This window comes from Dama dama, chromosome X (genome assembly GCF_033118175.1).
Source record: "Dama dama isolate Ldn47 chromosome X, ASM3311817v1, whole genome shotgun sequence".
In the NCBI taxonomy this organism is placed as follows: domain Eukaryota; kingdom Metazoa; phylum Chordata; class Mammalia; order Artiodactyla; family Cervidae; genus Dama; species Dama dama.
In genome coordinates this window covers 132,459,704-132,481,390 of record NC_083714.1, presented here as the reverse complement: position 1 = coordinate 132,481,390, position 21,687 = coordinate 132,459,704, and the positions used below count along the sequence as shown (strand labels likewise).

Genomic DNA, 21,687 nt, shown 5'->3' with positions numbered 1-21,687 from the left:
ATAGCAGTTTCATATTGAAACAGTATTTGATCATCATAAGGCATTCCATCATTGTCAATATTCTTTTGTTTTTTTAGTAGACCACCAGTTTAAAGGATATAACACAGGAACAGCTGGATGGGATAGATGCGCAGTGCAAGACATGGGCCGAGAGCTTGGAGCTTCTCTGCCCTCCCTCGGTGTGCCACTCTCCTGAGCTCTCCTCCTGTTCATTGCCTGGGAGCTCTTCAAACCCTGTCCTTTTGATTTTTATGGAGGTTTCATTGTATAGGCACAGTTGACTGAATAATTGATCCTTGGTAATTAAACTCAATCCCCAGCCCCTTCCAGTCTCTAGAGGCTGGGAGTAGGACTGGAAATTCCAACCCTCTAATCACATGGTTGATTCTTCTGATAACCTGCCAGTAATTGGAATATTACCCCATGTCTTTGCTTCCAACAGTGGATCCCTGTCCTACTGTATCTCGCTGGTGCTACTCTTCTCCTGAGTTATCTATTGATTGTTTCTTTCCCTTTTTAGAATATTTCTTATCAATTTATGCATGTCCCTTACAATATGCTGTTCAGTTTGGCTTGTTCTTGGACTTTCTAAAACTTCTATCTGCTGACACCCAGTCTTTTTTATTTAATTTAGTATATCTTTATTTTATTTTTTAAATCAAAGTGTAACTTACAATATTTTGTTAGGTTTAGGTGTACATTAAAGTGATTCATCTATATATATTATAGATTATTACAAGATATTGAATTATAGTTCCCAGTGCTAAATATTCTTTAACTTAAATTTCGTGTTCTGTTTGTGTTTAGTTGCAGCTAAATATAGTTCATCTTTTTTAAAAAGCTACTTGCCATTAATTTCAGAATAAAATTCAAACAAAATCCAAAAGTATCTATCTTTGACCTCTTCTACATTTATTAGGCTACAGTTAAGAAATACAGTGCACAATTGGCACCTCTATAGAGATCCTGATTAGAATGCTCCAGATGTGCAACAGATATGAAAAGCCAAGTAACAGAATAATTTAACTATGAGACAGTAGCAGAGAGATATTGCAAGGCTTATGATCGCATGTCACCTACATCAGCTCACCCAGAGTCTCTCTGTAAAATTGCAGAGATCTACCCCATGAAAATTTGGAAACTGAGGTGATCGTTTATGAAGTCGTTTGCACACCTTGTAAGGAAGTCATTAAATAAATACTTCATTTGTGGGTCATTAATAATTTTGTCATGTCTAGTTCATCCTTAAATTTCAAAGAGCTTAGTAAAATATACTGAATAAACTGTATTGGCAAAATGCCATTAAGTTGTCACATTTTCCCTTAGCAACATAATGAGACAGAAGTATCTTAATGGATTTTTTAATGAAATATGTGGAATGTCTGTAACAATTTGATTGTGAAATTTATCTAGCCAAGGGGGAGAGTAACAAGAACATACTGTGACCAAGAGGTATTGAAAGGTGGGAAGATTGGTAGATTAAAGGAGGAATTGTTAAGAGTGCTGTGGTGGATGTGCTAAAAATACAGGTTTTAGTTGAAAAGCAGGATACAGGGAAGAATTACTGCCTTTTCAGGTGATAAGATTAAGCATTTATGACCACTAGAATGGGTGGAGGAGAGAATCTCAAAAAACTGAGAGGCCAGAATATTAGTGGGTGAATATTGAAGTTACCAAAAGTTATTGCAGAAGTAGTATGTGAGTGCCCAGGTTTGAACCCTGGTACTACACACTTACCAACTGTGTGTCCTTGGGTAAATTGCATGTACTGTCCCAGGCCCTTCATCTGGTAAAATGAGGATAATGGTTTATTTCTTACAATTTTGAGATTTAGGTGTTGTGCTAGATGTCCTTTTTAAACTTGTGAATGATTTTTCTTTTGGCTATTTTGTGCTTCACAAATTTTGAATTGATCAGAAATCAATTGATCAGCCTCACCAAAAAGCTGTCCTTAAAGTCTGTGTCATGAGTGCTGCTTGCTACAATAAAATGCTGGTTAGTAAGAACACAGACCCAGAGGAAAATGGGACAGACCAAAGCAGCGATTACTTGAATCTGGAAACTAGAGTTCATAATAGCAAAAGAGATGCTTAAGGGCAGACCCAGCTTTAGGCCATAGAAAAGAATCTAGCCACGTTGCTGAAGCATAGTGGTATCTAATACGTGTAAATCTATGGCCGATTCATGTCAATGTATGACAAAAAAAAAAAAAAGAATTAGGAAGCAGTGAAGATGGGAAGTTAATACTGTGTTCCAACATTAAATACAAGGGGCTACTGTCTTGAAGATTGGCTATCAAGATAAAGACACTTGGGCATTGAGGAATAAGACAGATCCAGTTATAGAAAATGAAGTCACTAAAATAATGGTCCTCTTTGTACAGGACCACATTCTTAAAGTCTGGGGCTCCTAAGAGAGCAAACCTAGGCTGTTCTGTATTACTTATAAAAAGTGCCTTAAGTTTGCATTATCACTTGGCCAATTGCCACAGGCAGTTTCACCTTCTGGCTCAAAACACACATATTTTTCATCTTCACAAATGCCAACCATAATGTTGCATATGAGTGAGTGTGTTTTGCAGACTGTAGCTAAAAGTCAGTTTAAGTTTGAGCGGACATGGGGAAGAAAAACAATGTGATGTGAATTTTGTTCTCTGTGTTTAGGCAAGCTACGACCTATATCTATGCCAGTGGAATATAATTGGGTGGGGGACTATGAAGATCCAAATAAGATGAAGAGAGATAGTAGAAGAGGTAAGTGTTCTAGAATTTCAGTGTAGGCTGGGTTGCTGAAACAAAAAGCAGATTTAAATGTTTTTTACATAGGATGTTATGGCTTCAGTGAAAAACTATTCAATCTCTTATTGATTTTTATGATACATCCAAACCAACTCAGACCAACCTTTAACTGTCTTGATCTATTATTAAGTAAATATCTTCTCTGAATGCCTCCTAAGGGATTTAGAGTAGATAAGTACAGTATAAAAAAATTAATATCTGTTATTTGAAATTCAATACTTGGAAAACAAGGTCAGAAGTGTGAAACTGCATAAAATAATTAAGTTCAACAAATAGGAAGCATTTGTGATCAGTCCCCATTGGTCCGCAATGCCAACCTCACTATTTTTGTATTAATATAACCTTAAAATGAGTTTTGAAGCACATGGGTAAAAGCTAATAGAAACTGGGCCAGTGTCTCTAAAAGAAAACCATATAAAAATGGAAAAAAAAAAAAAACCTGCTTTGCTTTTTTCTCTCCTGTTTGCTGTTCAGGGTTATCTTCTTACTTGGGGGTGGGCTACACTTGAAGTATCTACCAAAAGTAAGTTTTTATGTTCACTTATCCTGCTATTGAGGTGAGCAGTAAAGAAGGCAACGGGAAATTTTGCTACTAAATGGGATTCAACCAAGTGTGGATGGAAATGGTGGGCCCAGTGGGTCATGCTGCTACTTCCATTTTCTGAAATAAGATCCATAAAGTTCTAGATGAAAAACGAAAAGAAACAAAGCAAAAAAAGAAAAGTCTTCATAGGACATGACTTCACGAAGCTTCCTTTAAAACATGTTTAACCCATTTGCCTGTTATTTCTAGCCAGTGTGCAAAATTTATTTCATTAATGCACAGATCCACAGACCACACAGAAATAAGCCTATCTGCTTCATTAGTCTTCTTAACACTTGTTTTATGGAGCGAGCATTTCTGAAAATGTTGGTAAATATAGGAACATTGAGATTACTTTACATCTATGTATTCACTCCATTTTCCAAACTTCAGTTTCTAACCTCTTCTGTTTTATAGAATTAATCAAGAAAAATATTTTAAGAAAGAAACACTTATATGCCTTTTCTGAGTCACCCTTTTGGGACTTGATATGATAGTAACATCTTGGGGAATAAAGGCTTTATGAAGTAGAGTTCTGGCTATCAATCTAAGCATATATTTTTTTGAACTCAGTTTCCTCACTATTGGTCCATAATGTGGGCTTTAACTTCTCCAAGGATGTTCCCTAGGATGTTTGTTGTCAGATTTTAGCAGAATCTCCTTGTGAGAACTTGTTAAAAATTTTATGAGCCACACACCTGAAACTTATGATTCAGGTTCTGCAGGTAATTCTGATATGGTTGGTTCCGAGCTAAAACTTGGAGAAATACTCTATAGGCTATCAACTTCCTTTTGTCCTGTGATCCCAAATAATTAAGATTCTCCATATTTTCACTACCATGGTGTTTTATAAAGAAAATCAAGTTACATTTCTGAAGTGAAATCTAATAGTACACTTAGAGGATGGTAAGTTTGGAATATTTGCATATCTACATTGGTGTATTTATCTTTTTTTATTTAGAAAACTCTCTACTCCGATATATGAGCAATGAAAAAATTGCTCAAGAAGAATACATGTTTCAGAGAAACAGCAAAAAAGACACAGGGAAGAAGTCTAAAAAGAAGGGTGATAAGAGTAGTAGTCCGACTCACTATTCATTGCTACCTAGTTTGCAAATGGATGCACTGAGACAAGACATCATGGGCACACCTGTGCCGGAAGCCACACTGTACCATGTAAGTACACTTCGAAAGACTCTGTGATGACGGTTTTATTGGCAGACTGGCAATTGACTCTTTTTGGTAAATTCCAGATTATTTATTTTTATCCTCTTGTCAGATTTTCACAAAAAATCTTAAATTGAGATTTTATGCCCTGCAAAAAAACATTTAAAAAAAAAAGATGACTTATCGATTTGTCCCTCAACTCACATGTTCAGTGAGTTCATATGTTGTAGCAGCTTATATTTTTAAGGATATAACTTCATAACTTCCTATGCACAGAACTGATGGAGAATAATAATTAATTAGCTGATCAATTATTATGATAATATACAGTAAATGAATAGCTGTAAAGTTCATCATTAAAGATAGGATTTTTAATATATTTATGGTTTCATTTAAAAATGAACATCTGTTGTACAGTAGACTTGGACCATGATTCTTGAGGTAAAGATGAAAAGACATGGGTAGCACCCCATTATATGAAAAGAAAGTCACACCGAAGAGTTCCAATACAATTTGTAGTAAGTCAGTGTAAGAGTGTAGGAGAAGAAGGGCCTTTGCCCCTTTGGGAAGGGAGAAGAGGCTTCAGAATGAGGAGCGTATGGGTAAAGAGTGAAAGATGAGTAGCAGTATTTTTGTGGTGAGGCATATGAAGGTATGCTACCAATGTGTGTGTATGGTATGTCCCAGCGATTTTATGTGGCTCAGAGTTACCAGTTCACTAAAAATTGAGGGAAAGCATGTGAGAAAGGGCAGTAGATGGGCCCCTAGAGAGCTAAGTGGGGAATTGTGTGATAAAATACTTGGGCTTTTTGTGGCAGTAATAAAGAGCTACTGAAGAATTCCATCCTGGGGATGATGAGATTGGCCTATAGGATCTCTCTAGTGCTGAGAGCATCCATCAAGAAATGCGAGGCCAAAGGCAAGGGCCATTAAACCCAGGCCAGATGGATGATGAGAAACTAGGACAATGGTAGTGTGGAGGCTGATAATCTTACTGACCCAAACATTCAATTCACAAGATCAACCCATTTTATGACATTTTTGTTGGAAGGAAATTTATTGTGCTTCTTGTTAGAAGACCGTGAAAAATATGGCTACAGGTTTTTAGGTAATTTGAGCAACAGTGCTTCATGTTCACAGCATCAAAAAAAATTTGATGTCACTGCTGTGGAAGATAGATCATCTAGATATACAAGATGTGAAAGATTTAACAACTTACATTTGAGTTGCTTTCCTGAGTATATCATTTAAATATCTTATTACTTACAACTCTCTCCTAAAACTGAAGTGTAGGAAAATATTTTCATTTATTTGGGTTGATGTAGGAGTGCAGTTCTTATGGCACTGGTTCCCTATTGTCTCTTGTCCCCAATTACATACCCCCAGCATCTTCCTCTCCACAAGAATAGTGCCCTTATCAGAACCTGCTACTCTGAATAACTGAGTAATTGGGTTATTATTTTTTCCACAGACATTTAAAGTTGTTCTTAAATCAGTACTCAGAACTGTGTGACGGGAGACACTTTTGTTCTTACTAGTCAGATATGCTCTCTTAACACTAAGCTCCTTCTCTAATCTGGCATTCCAGTCAGAAGTAATAGCCTGAATAAAGATCGAAACATAAGAGACAGCTTGCCTATTCGAGAGGGGAGTTGGTAGTGAGAGATGAGGCTAGAGAGGGAAGAAGAGGCCACTTCACCCAGAGCTTGTAAACTATTAAAGGGCTTGGATTTATCCTAAGAGGAACGGTAAGCAATTGAAGGCTCATTTAAACACTCAGCCTGTGCCATCCTGTCGTGCACATTGGGACAGGAATATACTGTGTGAGGAAGGAAAAATAGCTGAGTCTTGTGGATTTTGACTAATTATGGAAGATAGTAAAAGGTAAAACTGGTATATTGTGAGCATCGTCTAGGAGTATAAATTGTTAGCACCTTTCTGAAAGGCATTGTTTAGGTGGCACAGTGGTAAAGAATCTACCTGTCAGTGTAGGAGATACAAGAGACACAGATTTGATCCCTGGGTCAGGAAGATCCCCTGGAGGAGGAAATGGCAACCCACTCCAGTCTTGTTGCCTGGGGAATCCCATGGACAGAGGAGCTTGGTAGGCTATGGTCCATAGGGCCGCAAAGAGTTGGACACGAATGAGCTATTGAGCCATGAGCACATGAAGAACCTGGTCTAGTAACTTCACTTCTAGAAATTTATTCCAAGAAAGAGAGAAGAGCCCACTTTTGCCTCCTGTTTTTATTCTATATCCTGAGTTTGTAACGTATTTCCCAGATAGATATTTATCCCAACTAATTTTTGACAGACAGTACAGGGTAAAGAATATTCTTAATCATGGAGGAAATCCTCCCGTGTAACACTTACCCACTAATTTCAGAGTGAAAGGCTGAACAGTTTCTAACTCTGGTCTCTGTTTTTAAAATAGCAAAATAATTGTTAATCCCAAAGAGCATGTTAAATGCCTATAATCAGTGTTCAGAAAGAAAGAACATTTAATGATGAGTTGTTTATTAGACTCAAGTTCCTTTGAGGACCTTAGTTGATTAATTTAGGACTTTTGCAGTTATCAAGGGAGTTTCCACATTTATGTATTTTTAAACCTCACTACAACTGTATTTGCAAATGACCAACTCAAAATGGTTAAGTGATTAACCCACAGCATGTTGCAAAAAAAAGTGCAAGAGTAAGGACTAGAACCCAAACCACTAGGGATTTTTCCACATTCTGCTTTGGTCCTCCATGCATGGTAGGCATTGCATACACATAAGAATTTGAGCTTTAATAACTAGTGAGTGAGTTTTGGAAAAGTTTACTTAAAGAAATGTGTTTGCTCGTATGCTGCTTTTAGTAGCATTTTTAGTAACTGGATTGATTTCTACCCAGGTTTCTCTTTTGCTCTATGTTACTATTTTTTATTAAGTTCAAAAAAACATACAGAGGTTCTGCTGTTATAAAACTCGAGCAGTTATTCAGCGTTATGTATTACCAAAACTACAGGGTATTATAGTTAAATCACCTGGACTTGGGAGGCAAAATAACATATGCATAAATGATTGCTTTTTACATTTCACGGAAATTTTTGTTTTATTTTTTAGTCTGTATATATGTACTTATTTAAAATAAAAGGACGTTTCCTTATGTTAATTTTTTTAAAACACAAGATCAGTATCAATATATAATTCTCTTACCTTCATAATGAACCATTATCTTCATTCTTACCAATTATTCCTTTGGATGACACAGCTCTTTTTAATGAAATAGAACTTAAGTGAAAGAGGGCTATAAAGATAGAATACAGAGTTTTGTAGGCTGCTGTCTCTGCTATAATACTAGTTCCATGTGGTCTGAGTTGAAATTTATAGAAAAATTTAGTTGAATTTTGTAGCAGGATCATATCAGCAATAAATACCCTTAAAAAATTTACTAAAGCTGTGGGCGGGGGGGGGGGGGGGGTGTGATGTAGGATGTAGGGTGTTCCTTTTTAAGCTCCTAGAATATCCTCATTAGTGTATTCTGGAAATTAGCCTAATAAAAATACACAAAGCCAGGTAAATACAATTTGATTTCAGTGTGACTCATTCCTATTAGCAATTATAGCAGAAATATTTATATAATAATAAAGACAATTTAGAAGTTTATGGTATTGTAAAATACATAATTTTATTTTTATTAATTGCATATTTGTTATTCTAGTTTATGTGTTTTTCTTAAACTTATCTGAAAGGAAATCATTCTGTTTGCCTTAACTACCCTAATCATCCACCAGTCTTTGTCACCTCTTTCATTTTTGGCATATTCTTCATCCATGGGGTCTCAAAGAGTCAGACACAACTAAGCAACTAACACTCCCTTTCCCTCTACTGAGAATGCTTCTACTCTGTCTTTATCCCTGGCTGGCACCTATCTAAAGCTGAGATTGCAAAGAGATTTTTGTCTGATCCCTATCCCCCAAATTAAATCAGTTTCTACTATTATAGGCTCTTACCACCCTATATAATTTCTTAGAAAACTTTATGATTCACAATTATATATTCATTTGCATGATTATCAGTTTAGTGTCTTTCTTCACTGTACATGGTAGGGAGAGCATGTCCAAGTCCATAGCAGGAAAGGATAGTTTCTCCATTTTGTTCAGCACTATATTTTAGTACCTAGTCTAGGTCTAGTACCTTATAAGTGCTCAATAAAACTGTGATGAGTAAATGAATGAACGAGTGAGTGAATATGACAGGAACTTGAATGCCTTTCTCAGTATCTCTCAGTTGATGTCCTCAGTCTGCAAAAACAGCCACCTCCATGTCCTTGGCTAGTCCCGTCCAGCACGAGCAGGCCTTCAGCTGGGGTGTATTCATAGTGGGAATCACCAGAAACTTATTACCATAGGTTCAGTGTCCCATGTGCCTGGGGAGAGATGTAGGACTCTGAATGCTTTCTGTCATGTTTGTCTAGTCCACATGACTAAATTCTACTTTGTTTTATCAATTACCATTTTACTCCAAAGACTGGGACTCTGCCCTTATTGGCACCTCCTCCAAGGAGGGTTTGGCTGGTTTACCAGTACAGACAACAGACCATGTGGAGCCTAACTCTTACCATCCATCCACTTACAAGAGTATTGGAAGCACCTAGAAATTTCTACTCACCGCATCGGGCTCCCTGTCAAAGCAGGTCCCCGTTTGCACCTTTTATAGGGCTGATTTACAGCACTGCCCTGCTCCACAGGTGCCACCAGGGCAGCGCGCTTAGCTCCCCCTCAGCCCAGCCTCACTCTTCCACTCCAACTAGTTGTTGCTCTCTTCCTATCCCTGACCTCTCATTATAGAGGTCACAGTATGCCTATCAGCTAAGCATGCGACGATATTTTTCAAAAGACTATGACGTTAGTTTGCCTACTCACTGATCCTCTGCCTGAAAATGTGGGAGTTGTTAGCTGTGCAAACCCTCTTCTGACCTGATAGACCACGAAGGAAGGGCGGACAGCAGTATCTGGTGTGTGTGTATGTGTACATGTGTGTGTGAAATCCAGATGTAGCGGTAAAGGCTTTAGATAAGGAATGATTAGGTTCAGAGCTTTTTTAAATCCTTAATATGATATACATATGACATCTTACTCTCACATTAAAGCTGCTGAAGTAAACCCATAAACAAAGTGATAGTTTGTTTTAAATCTACACACTGAGATGCCAGAAAAGTAAAATCCGATAATGGATCTAGACAACCTGCAAGTGTACTTTCATAAACTGAATAATGTGATTTTAGGTGACTTAAAACAGACTTTGAGTAGGTGTTGAAAAATCTGGATGATTCGTTTCCTAACAGTCCAACATTTGTGTGGCTTGTCTTAGCTATTTAGGGTATAACTGCAAACATTCAGTTACTGTTTTACTTATGATAAGTCCTTTTAGCCATTTCCATCAAACTGTGACAGGATTTTTGGTTGAGCTTCTGGGGGAACATGGTGGAAAGCTGTTAAAATACATTTATTTTTTTTAATTTAACAATTAAATGAACATTGTGAAACAGACACTGTTCTAAGTAATTTGTAATTTTTAACTCAATTAACACTCATAAAAAACTTAGGAGGAAGGTGCTAGTATTATCCCCGTTTTATAGATTAGGAAGCTGGGGCACATTGGATTAGTAAGTAAAGTGGTAGAGCTGGGATTTGAACATTGGTAGAATGGGCAGGACTACCACAGACAGTAAATGTGTTCCATTCTATGCTGTTATTTCATGTAAATGGAAGATTTCTTTATTTAATATTTACTCCCATTACTACCTTACCCCACTTGCTCATGTTTAGACTTTTCTCTGCAGACACACACTAATGAGAAAGTAAGGGGAAAATATTTTTCTTTGAAATATTTAAATCTCCAAGGCTTTTATTTGTTTATTTAAAAATTAAATATGTAGAAGTATTTATCCTTGTCCCAACTGTTTCAAATTGCCCCTCTAAAACAACATAATTTAGCAGAGACTCAACAGCAATTCTAGTGTGCCGAACTATCTTTAAGGCACAATAAGTATTATGGAATAAATATAAATAATAATAATACTGTCACTGCTGTTACTAATAATAGCTAACATTTACCTATTGCTTACTAAGTTCCTATGCTAAGTACTTATATACTCACTGAACTTATGTCTTATTGAATCCTCAGATTGACTTTCTGAGGTTGCTACTCAGAAGTTCTTCCATTCTTCAGTTTTAAAGAACTGAAACTCAGAGTTTACCTTGCCTGTGGTCACACGGGCAGAAAGTAGCAGACTTGAAATATAAGTACAAGTAGTCTGGCTCCAAAACTCACATTTTTAGATGAATAAAGTCATATCTGCTCATAAGGATTTTACCATCTGTTAGAGAAGCCAGAGCTAGTATTATCACAAAGATGAAAAATATGCTGTATTATCAACCTGTAAACATTTATAATGTGCCTGCAATTATAAAGGTTGGTTTGTCTAGTATAGGCCTGACTTAGCTGCACTGTTTCAGGATCAGTGTAACTAAAAGAAGAGAACAGTTATTTTCAGTGGCTAAATAACCATCTCTAAGCTAACAGTTTATAACAACCACTTTCTCCACCCTTTGACTTTACTCACAGAGACGACAGCCATGGTACAGTGTGATGTGAATCTTCTCCTCACCAGGGTGCATGCAGATGTGTTAGACATCCATTCTAAATGTTATCCTATTCATATCATATGTATTTCCTGGTTCCCGTGGATGACTTCATTATTTCTAGAGTGTTAATGCCAAATTCATAGTAGCACTGGCAAAGCCCTACATGAGAACAGCCTGGACTGCGACAAGTGTTTCCCATTGGAGCACTTCACTAGAGCAGTGATTCTCAAATTTAGTAAATGGCTCTTAGTGACTGAGGCTTGATGTAGAAATGATAGTCCTTCCTTTGATTCTTACAGGCAAATACCACATAATTTCAGAGACTTTAATTTTCCCTTGTGATTATATGTTGCTTACTAGCAACTTACTAAATGACTTTAAAAGGTTATACATTGAATAGCCATAAAATGATGCATTAGTAGAGTTTACTGAATATATTATTCACTGTTTTTCCTAAAAGCCTGATATCCCTGCAACCAACAGTGCAGTTTTGCTCTTCTCATACAAACCCAAGTGTAGATGGTTCAGGTTCCCACAGCTTTCAGGAGGAATACTATGTTGGTACCTCATCAGCATTTTAAGTTACCTATAGTTTTCAGTTGCCTTTTTATTATAAATTACCATTACACTTTGATTTTAGTTTGCTTTAGGTTGCTTGCTTTACCTTCTGTGTGTGTGTGTTGGTCACTCAGTTGTGGGTTGCATGGGCAACCCTGTGGACTGTAGCCTGCCAGGCTCCTCTGTCCATGGAATTCTCCAGGCAAGAATACTGGAGTGGGTTGCCATTCTCTTCTCCAGGGGATCTTCCTGACCCAGGGATCGAACCCAGGTCTCCTGCAACGCAAGTGGATTCTTTATCGTCTGAGCCACTGGGGAAGCTCAGTGCTCTTTATCTTCTAGCATGTTGTAATTCATATTACCCACAATTTTTTTTAAATGGTACTATGAATTATCCACACCCTACAGTACTTTTACAGTCATATTCTATTAGTATAACCTAATTAAATTTCCACTAGAAACTGCAGACAAATGGATCACAGGATCTGCTGGCCCAAGATAGAGTCACAGTCAAAAACTGCTGAAACCCACTGTCTTAAAAAGTAGAAGAAATGAAATCTTGACTTTTCTTGTCTGTAAATATGAAACCGTTTTATAGAATGCAAGTCCATAAAGAAGTCTAGGAAGAAAATACACTTGTGTTTCTTGACCAATTTGTATTAGTAGTTATTTTTGTGAAAACCATTAAAAAAAAATCATGCTCCTTCTCTACCACAACAGGCCTCAAAAGTGTCTATTCACTAAGAAGACAGGAAAATCTTAAATGTATGTGCATCAAGCAACAGAGATTCAAAATACTAGAAGCAAAGTCCAACAGAACTGAAAAAGAGAAATTGACAAATCTATAACCATAGTTGAAGTCTTTAGCACCCTCTCAGTAATTTATAGCACCACTAAACAAAAATTCAACAAGAGAATAGAGTGCTGAATGACTGCCCACCCACCAATGGTCTCCCCAAAATAGCAGAATACATATTCTTTTCAAGTATGGGTGGGACAGTCATCAGGATAGACCATGCCTTGGGTCATAAGATAAACTTTAATTTTAAAAGAACTGTAATCATACAATGTATATTATCTAACCATAATGAAATCAAACTGGAAATTAACAACAATTAACAAGTAAGTCTCCAACCTCTCGGAAATCAAGAAACACATTTTTAAATAATCCATAGAAAAAAGAAATCTCAAGGGAAATTGAATGAAGATGTAAACACAACATATGTTTAGGGGAAAATTATAGCAATAAATGCTTCTATCAGAAGAGGGGAGTGAATTCCCTGGAGATCTAATGGTTAGGACTTAGCACTTCCACTACTGGGAAGTAGGTTCAATCCCTGGTCATGGAACTAAGATCCCACAAACTGCACATCAAGGTCAAAACAATGAATGAAAGAAAAGCAGAAAGTTGTCAAATCTAAAATCTAAGCTCCCACCTCAAGAAATTAGAAAAAGAATAACAAGAAATAAGCAGGCATAAGGAAGACAATAGAGAGAAGAAATGAAATTTGAAAACAGAAAAAAAAAGCCATAATAGAGAAAATCAAATCAAAAGCTTTATTAAAAAATATTTAAAAAGAAAAGCTCTTTTTAGAAACTCAAAAAAGAAATTGATAAAGTGTCTAATGAGACTGACAAAGGGAAAAAGGAGAGAAGACTCAAGTTACCAGTATCAGGAATTAAAGAGGAGTTATCACTACAAACCTCATAGACATTTAAAGAATAATAAGGAAATGCTTATGAACAACTCTGCACTGAAGTTTAACAGTTTAGACGAAATGAACCGAATCCTCAAAGCCCACTAGCTACATAACTCTCCCAAGATGAAGTAGATGATCTTAACAGTCCTATAACTATCAAAGGAAATTAATTAATCATTAAAAGACTTCCAAAAAATAACCACAGAAATACTGAACAAAAGGGCTAAACATATTGCACTTTTATATTGCTGAAGTGCAAGAGTAATCCATTTGGCTTTTATTATTATGTTCTGTGGTGCCTTTAAAGTGCTGGGAGCCTGTAAAATATTTGATGTATAGGGCTTGTGACTTAGTGGAATTCCTAGGAGACTGATTAATTCATAAATTTTATTAATGGTGAAAATATTGTTTAAACAATTTGGGAAAAAATTATAAATGTTTTAACTTTAATCAATTATGCAAACAAACATGCAAACAAACAAAAAAGATTCACTAATACACCCACACGCTTTAGAGAGGTTTCTGCTTACACTGTATAAAACATTATTTAAAGTCAGTCCCATCAGTTTCATGTTTGAACCAAACAGGGTCCTCATTCTGCTAGTTCCTGGCTAGATAATGGCTGCCAGGAAGCAAAACACAAAATCTGGCTTAATTAGCAAGGCATCATGCAGAACAGGACACAGAATAATCGAATTAGGAATTTATTAAGTTTAAATTTATTAAATTTAAATCTTACTATGAATTCCTTGTTGCCTTTTAAAAATAAAATAAAACATAAATTCTGATGAGAGCCCCTTCACTTGGTTGCTGTGGTCAATAATTACAGACTATTTGGATACATACCTGTCTTGATCAGAGAGGTTAAAGAACCCCATTCTTTTTTATGTTGTAGGCCTATCTCTCCCAGCTTCATAACCTGAGAAAATTTCCTCAAGTTTTGTTGGCAATAGATATTTTTTGCTCCCATTATCACATTACCCATATTACCTCACCACCATAATGCATTTAATCAAGTGTCTCAAGTTTAATGAAACTCCAGGTAAAATCATTTTAGCCCTAGAACTATTTAAAGCCTCTTCTGATTAAAGGACCATAACAGATAATCAAATTATTTTCTTCACTCAACTTGTAAAATACATTACTTCCTTGTCGGTTTCAGCATCCTCCAACTCTACAAAATTGTAGGCCTAATCACTTGCTGTATATACCAAAATCTCATCCAAAGATTTCTCTTAATAGACTGCATATCTGAATCTCTTGGCCCAAGTCTCATGTGAGAATGAAGTTTAAGGCCCAATTATTGACTGCTGTTACATTCTAGTTTCTTGAAGATAGCTTCCAAGAATAATGTTAAATTGTTTGCACCCTTCACGTATTCATCTTTGGCTTTTGGCTCATACAGCAACTGGCAGCTGGCCAAAGTGCATGAGCTCAGCCTGGAGTCTTGGTTCTAAATGATATTGCTAAATCTATTTCTTAGCATCTCTACAGGTATCAGGTTAAGCCAAACAGTATCCTAATAGGCTTGAACCTAAAACAATCTGCAGTGTTGAGAAATGGATCCATATTTCAATTCCTATTCTTTATATGCAAATAATTTTTAGATTAACTAGATGCAAACTTCCCTGAAATCTCAAATAGGAGAATAAGTTACCTTCTTGTGTTTTCTTTTATTATCGTAAATTCAAAGTGGCCTCAGAGACAATGGTTCTTGTATGTAACCAGTTCCAAGTAAAAGGGCCCAACATTAAAGACAAGAATTGCCTTTTTAAGATTCAGATGGCTAAGAATAATGCTCTATTTAATAGAACATGAGCTGTTTGAACTTAGACATTTCTGAACCTCATTTTCTCATCAGAATAGAGAGGCTAATAATACTTAATTTGCTTAGCTATTACAGAAGTAAATCATATACTGTATATAAAGTTTATTCCACTGTGCTGGGCAGATAGTGACTATTCTTAACACCATACAGAAAGGAAATGGGTTCATTTACATGGAAGGGGATTGCTTCCTGATGAACAAATCAGAAAGACTTCTAGGACCAGACCATCTGTTTTCATTGGGCATTTTAATGAATGTATCAGTTAGGGTTCAGTCAGGAAGGCAGAAGCACGAAGTGGCATGGAATAAAAGACTAGATCTTACTCAGTCGAGGAGCTGAGGTGAAGACACCTCAGCAGAGCCAGTGGTCATGAAGAAAATCTGAATGTAAAGCCAGGGAGAGCAAGGTGAAGTAGAATTCATCAACACAAACTGGAAGCCTGTCTCCAACTTCATCAATGAGGCTGATGCCCTCTGCCATGGAGATTTACAGGCTCCTGGTCCAGGATTTAGAGGACCTGAAGGAGTTACTGGCCTGGCTACTGACCCATACCAACAGGAGTGGCATATGTGTGCACCGAGGTAGTGACTGGCACCCTACACTGACCTCCAGAGCAAGGCTGCTGCCTCACTTTATTCCCCAAAACTCTCACAGATTTACATTGATCGACCCTAACTAACACCATACAGGAAGAGGTATTCTGAGATACACAGTTCCAACTTTGCTCAGTTGACATAGCTCTTCTCAGTTTGTTGATAACCACCACATTGAGTTTTCCTTTTCTGTTGTTACCATAGGTACATACCAGGTAAAACCTGCTTTGAAAATTCTAGTGACAGTGTGTGTGAGGATCAGTTGTAAAGTGAAAAATTCTAGACGACCATAAATTTGGAATGGATGCAAGGTGTAACCTACCTCTATGGAGGTATCTTCCCCACAGCCTACTTATTTAATTTCCCAGAGCATATAGGAAACTATAACTTCAAATTGTTTTTCATCTGTCTTCAATCAAAACAGTGACTGCTATAAGTAATAATTAGGATAAAATGCCTGATTTACTTACTTAAAGAGGTTTCTACTTAATAAAACACATAAGGCAAGTCTTTAAAGAATTTCTTTGCATAATCTGTTTCAGGAAGAGTACCAGAAAGCTATGTCCCTCCACCATGTTATTTTAGTCAATTGTTGAATCTTTTTCACTTAATTGCATTTTCCATTATGTCCTCCATTTTTATCAGATGGCTGGTGTAAGAAACAAGCATATGAAATTCACTTCTTTGCTAGTAAAATATTTTTGAGGGTGTTATATTTTTCCTTTGTGTCTCTCTCATATATATTTTATAATTGGATAAGGACTTTGACTCCCTGTAATATTTCCAATATTTAGGAAAAACATATAAAGTGTCTGATACAGTGTATGGCACTTGGATAGTGCACATATATTCTTAGCGTCCTTCCTCTAACCATACTACCAAATGTCCTCAGCAGTGGACTGAGAACAAGCCAAACCCTAATCTTGGTGCATTTGAGGCAACGAGTTCTGGGAAAGTGGCAGCAAACATCAGGCCCTCCAGAAATCTAATTTTTCATATCTGAGCTTGCATAAATTGCTTTCTTTCTCTTACTTAGTTTTCTCATTTACAAAATGAGCATAGCACTGGAAAGAGGACTATGGAAAATGCCATCTAAATTGACAGCATAATGATGATTTGATTCCTGTTGCAAATATAATTTTTTTAAAATGTCCCCATTGAGTTCTTTTTTCTTTTCTGTTAGATAAAACCAGTTTTACTTTTTCAGTCTTAAAATCATGAACTAGTAGGTGGTTTTGTATAGAAGAGAAGGCAGAGTGTGATTTATCTCTGTTATTTTACTATAAAATAAATTGTGTATAGAAACTTTTGAAACTTTCTAAACTTAACTTTTATTTTTATCCAGTATTACCTTTGAGAGATTTTCTGGTAAGGAAAAACAATCTCTGGATCAAGAAGACTGCAACTAAACTAACAGATATAGAAACATTTTGAGTGAGTGTCTGGGAGAGCTTGTCTATTCTCTAAGCAAAAATCTCAGAATAATAGCCTGGTATAAACATCCTCATATCCGTAAAGGTATTTAGACAAAAGCTAGAATTCTTGGAACAAATTACACTGACATGGCAAGCATCCCATGGTGAGAAAATATGTACAATTTATCAGAGCAACAAATCTAAAAATAAAGGTAACCTTAAACCATTTAGTTTCAGATTCTTGTGGCTCAGCTGGTAAAGAATCTGTCTGCAACGCAGGAGATCTAGGTTCAGTCCCTGGGTTGGGAAGAACCCCTGGCAAAGGGAAAGGCTACCCACTCCAATATTCTGGCCTGGAGAATTCCATGGACTATATAGTCCACAGGGTCACAAAGAGTCGGACATGACTGAGTGACTTGCACTTTCAGTAAGTCAATAACCAGAAATGTTTCCAGTATTTATGATTCAGTCATAAAATTGCTGACAAAATATGCCATATACATTTACTTTATTTGAGAGTCTTAACTTTTTGTACATTCTTCATTAGAGGTGATTTGTTTGTATTATTTTTCTCTCTCTCTTCTTTTGCAGATGGTTTATTTTTATGTCATTGAATAGCCTTCCGAAGGCAAATCCGGTTCTCTCAATTTTTTCTGATCATAAGCATTTCTTTGTCACAAAATATGGGCAAGCCTATCCTAATTTCTCTGGTACATAAATGTCGACAGTTTGTCAAACAGAAGATTCAGGAGCAGGCACTGTCCTAGTTCTTTTCACCTATTCGAAGTTTCTGCCTCTGTCCCATGTTGTACACATTAATCAAACACCCCACAATAGCTATATCTAATATGGCTAGAAATAAATGATTTTTATACATGGTGCAACTTAAGCATAAACCAAGTACCTTTTAGTGAGTAATCTAGCATTGTGTTAAGATTAACACTGATTACAGGTATATGTAATTAATTCCTGAAACATCAATAATTGGATGTACATTGGTAACTAGCCATTTTCTCCCTTCATTTGTAAGTCAGAATCATGTACAGTTAGTGCTTGTAAGATATCCTAAAAGCATCTGGTCCAGCTCTCTGATCTTGCCGATGAAGAAATTGAGGTCAAGATTACTTTCAGTGACTTATCAGCCATAGAACTGGAATATGGAGAACTAGAAGTCAGGTCTCTTGATCGCTACCATGGTATTGTTCTCCTGGTGCTGTGCATTCCATTCTTGCTGAGACAGCACCCTTCAAAGTGTATCACTCCAGCTGGTGTGTTGAGAATAGGCTGCAGGGGCTGCGTGTAGTGTGGAAGCATGAAAACAAGACAATCTAGTCAATTGACTAGGATTTAGTCAATTCAGGTGAAAGATGATAGGGGCTTAGCCTCGGGTGCTAATTGGAAGAAGTGAGACGGCCTTGGACTCTGGGTATGTTTTGAGGGGAGAGAGGACTGGATGTGCTGACAGATTGCATATGAGATGTCATAATTCATACCCTCACTTTCCACACACACAGGTAGTGTTTGCTTCATGTGCTTATGCTTTCAATAGAAGATTATATGTCAGGTCCAGTGTTAGGAGTTGAGTAGAGTGGCAAGCTAAGCAGATGGTTTCTGCCTTTGTAGAAACTAATACAGTAGTTAAAAACCATACTTTGAGAAATTGAACCAAGTAATTTTAAGGCATAATAATCAGCAATGTATCAAGTGAAAAATTGCATAACACAATGAATCAGCTCCAAGAGATTTCTCCTGTGTAAAGAATTTAGTGGAGAGGCAGGCTTGCCTTATTTGGATCACTGATTCCCTCATCAGTATTGACATAGGGTTTTTTAATTGCATTGAGTTCAATTAACACTGTTACTAGGTTTGGAATTAACACTAATAATAGGTTTGGAATAAAATATGAATGCAGTCTCATCCTTGTCTAACTTGGCTGAGCCTTATTACCTTTCTGTACCTTATTTTCTATCTCATTTGCAAAATTAAAATATTAGCATGAGCCTTCCTCTCATGAAAATATGATTAATGGTTACCTCCCCCAAACAGCTGCAAATCTTTTTTTTTAATCCCACAGAGCAGTATAACTTGCTAACTCAAGGAAAATTGACAAAAGCATGAGAATTAGAGATTGGTAGGATGTTAGATTGGTAAGATTGCTAAGACCAGTAAAGTCTTAGACTGGTAAGATTGGTAAATTTAGAGATGGGCTTCTCTGGTGGCTCAGACAATAAAGAATCCACCTGCAGTGCGAGAGACCTGGGTTCTATCCCTGGGTTGGGCAGATCCCCTGGAGAAGGGCATGGCAACCCACTCTAGTATTCTTGCCTGGAGAATCCCATGGACAGAGGAGCCTGGCAGGCTACAGTCCATTGAATCGCAAAGAGTCAGACACAACTGAGCAACTAAGCACATAAGATGTTATCTGTTTAAGTTATCTCCATGAATATAAAAGTATAATCCTAGTATCTTTCTGTTTTACAGAACCTTTCCACATAACAATGCGCTTATATCACATGTTATGGGAGGTTTTCATAAATGGATATCTTTGTGTCAGATGCAGAAAGCAGTTCTTTTCTCTAAAATGGTTACCATGACTACACAATACTTGCCTGAGAGGCAATATTGCATGGAGTGGTTAGAACGGGTTTGTGAATAGGTAGACCTGGGTTTGAATTTTGACTCTGCCACTCACTACCTGTGTGCTCCTGAGTAAGTTATCTACCCTCAGTTTTCTCCTCTTTGAAATGGCATTAATGATCACCACTGAGCAAATGTATTGTAAACATTAAGGTTGATAACTGATACAAGGTCCCTAATGCTGTGCCTCACACGTGTCATTCAGTCAGTTCAGTCGCTCAGCCTCACACATGAGCTCTCAGTAAATGATAATTATTTAGATCCAAGAATGACAGTTCCTGTTTCCCAAGGGTGGTGACTTTTGTTACTCTTCCTAACCAGTTATTACTTTTTGCTCTGCTTCCCATCTTACCACTTACTACTCGATAGGAAAAGGGAAATCGCCTTATAAAATCTTGTGTAAGTTTCACTTACCTACTTCCTTCTGAATCTGATGTGCATGGTATTCTTTTGATGAAACATTGACTCTGCCCTTCCTAATGAATTTAACCTTCTCTAAATTCCCCCAGTCACTGCCTTTTTTGTTCTTATTTGACTCATAATTTATTAGCATGCTTATTATTGTTTAAAGCAAACTTATTTGTAAGTATATGTAGGGCCATTTTCAGTCAATATAAAGTCAGGTTAACTTTATTGACAGAATCCAGAGCAAACTCACCCCACTGTCTTCAGAGAACCAGTGTGCATGCAGTATCCTGTCCCCACCCCGTTCAGCACAGAGTTTCTCTCCTGTACCAGAATGGGCAACAAGCTTGTTCAATTCTATGCTGTTATTTCATGTAAATTGAAGATTTCTTAAGATAATATTTACTCTCATTACCGTCTTATCACACTTACTCATATTTAGACTTTTTCCGCTGACACACAATAATGAGAAAGTAAGGGAAAATACGTTCCTCTGTGAAATATTTAAATCTCAAAGCCTTCTGTTTATTAAAAAAGATTAAATATGTGGAGATAGTTATCATTTGTCCCAAGAGTTTCAAATTGCTAAGCACCTTATGCATAAGAAATAAGCTTTTGGTTTGACTGGAGAAATCTTGGAACTTTGCAGAAAATTACAGTAAGAGGAAGTTGCTACATTGCAACAAGAGAGTATTTTGATTGCAAATTTTTCCATAAGTGTGGCAATTTGCAACTTGAGAAGAATTTAATAGTAGCTGAGCTTTCAAAATGTAACACAGAAACTGTCATTTTCTTCCACAATTAAAATAAGTGCTTCTGAAAGTTTTAGGATAAGAATGACCCAAATTACCCTCCCCCACATTTCCTCATCTAGAATAGGGGAGAATGGGGAGAATGTTTGAACAGAACATCTGTGGACAAAATGAAAGACAAATGGTCTTTTCAGGCAAATGTCTGAAAAAGCGATCTTTTATAGCCAAATAGAATACTGTTGCATGCATCGCCATGGTTAAGAAGAGGATCAACAATGCTTTCATAATGGCCTTTTATTTTAGCACATTCTATTTTTATGGGTTGAATTGTGATTTCAACACAGCCATTCATAATTCATCATATAATTGTATGCATAAATATCTTTTGACACATTAAGGCACTTTTGCCGGCCACATCTTGAATTCAAATTTAATTCAAACTAAGTGCATTAAGACAGATCTCATTTCCAGTAATGTTAAAAAAGATTGGATTAAAAAAAAAACTTTATTTAACAAAAGGAGCAGTCTACTAAAGAACAGAACTTTCAGTAATATGCTGTACGTGGATTACTGGAGAAAAGACACCTGGCTTACTTATTTCCTGCTGAAGGACTTCAGGT

The 21,687-nt window shown here is 36.7% G+C and overlaps 1 protein-coding gene across 4 annotated transcripts in view; it reads left to right on the top strand.

Annotated features, from left to right (window-relative positions):
- Nucleotides 1-21,687, top strand: part of CNKSR2 (connector enhancer of kinase suppressor of Ras 2) — a 271,503-nt gene that overhangs the window by 175,862 nt on the left and 73,954 nt on the right. For 2 of the 4 annotated variants that reach the window (XM_061136325.1, XM_061136323.1), the window contains 2 exons: nt 2,664-2,753; nt 4,343-4,557. In XM_061136325.1, coding sequence (XP_060992308.1) covers nt 2,664-2,753; nt 4,343-4,557 — 305 coding nt within the window. The remainder of the gene's footprint in view (nt 1-2,663; nt 2,754-4,342; nt 4,558-21,687) is intronic. The other 2 variants (XM_061136326.1, XM_061136324.1) reach the window with 1 other exon arrangement.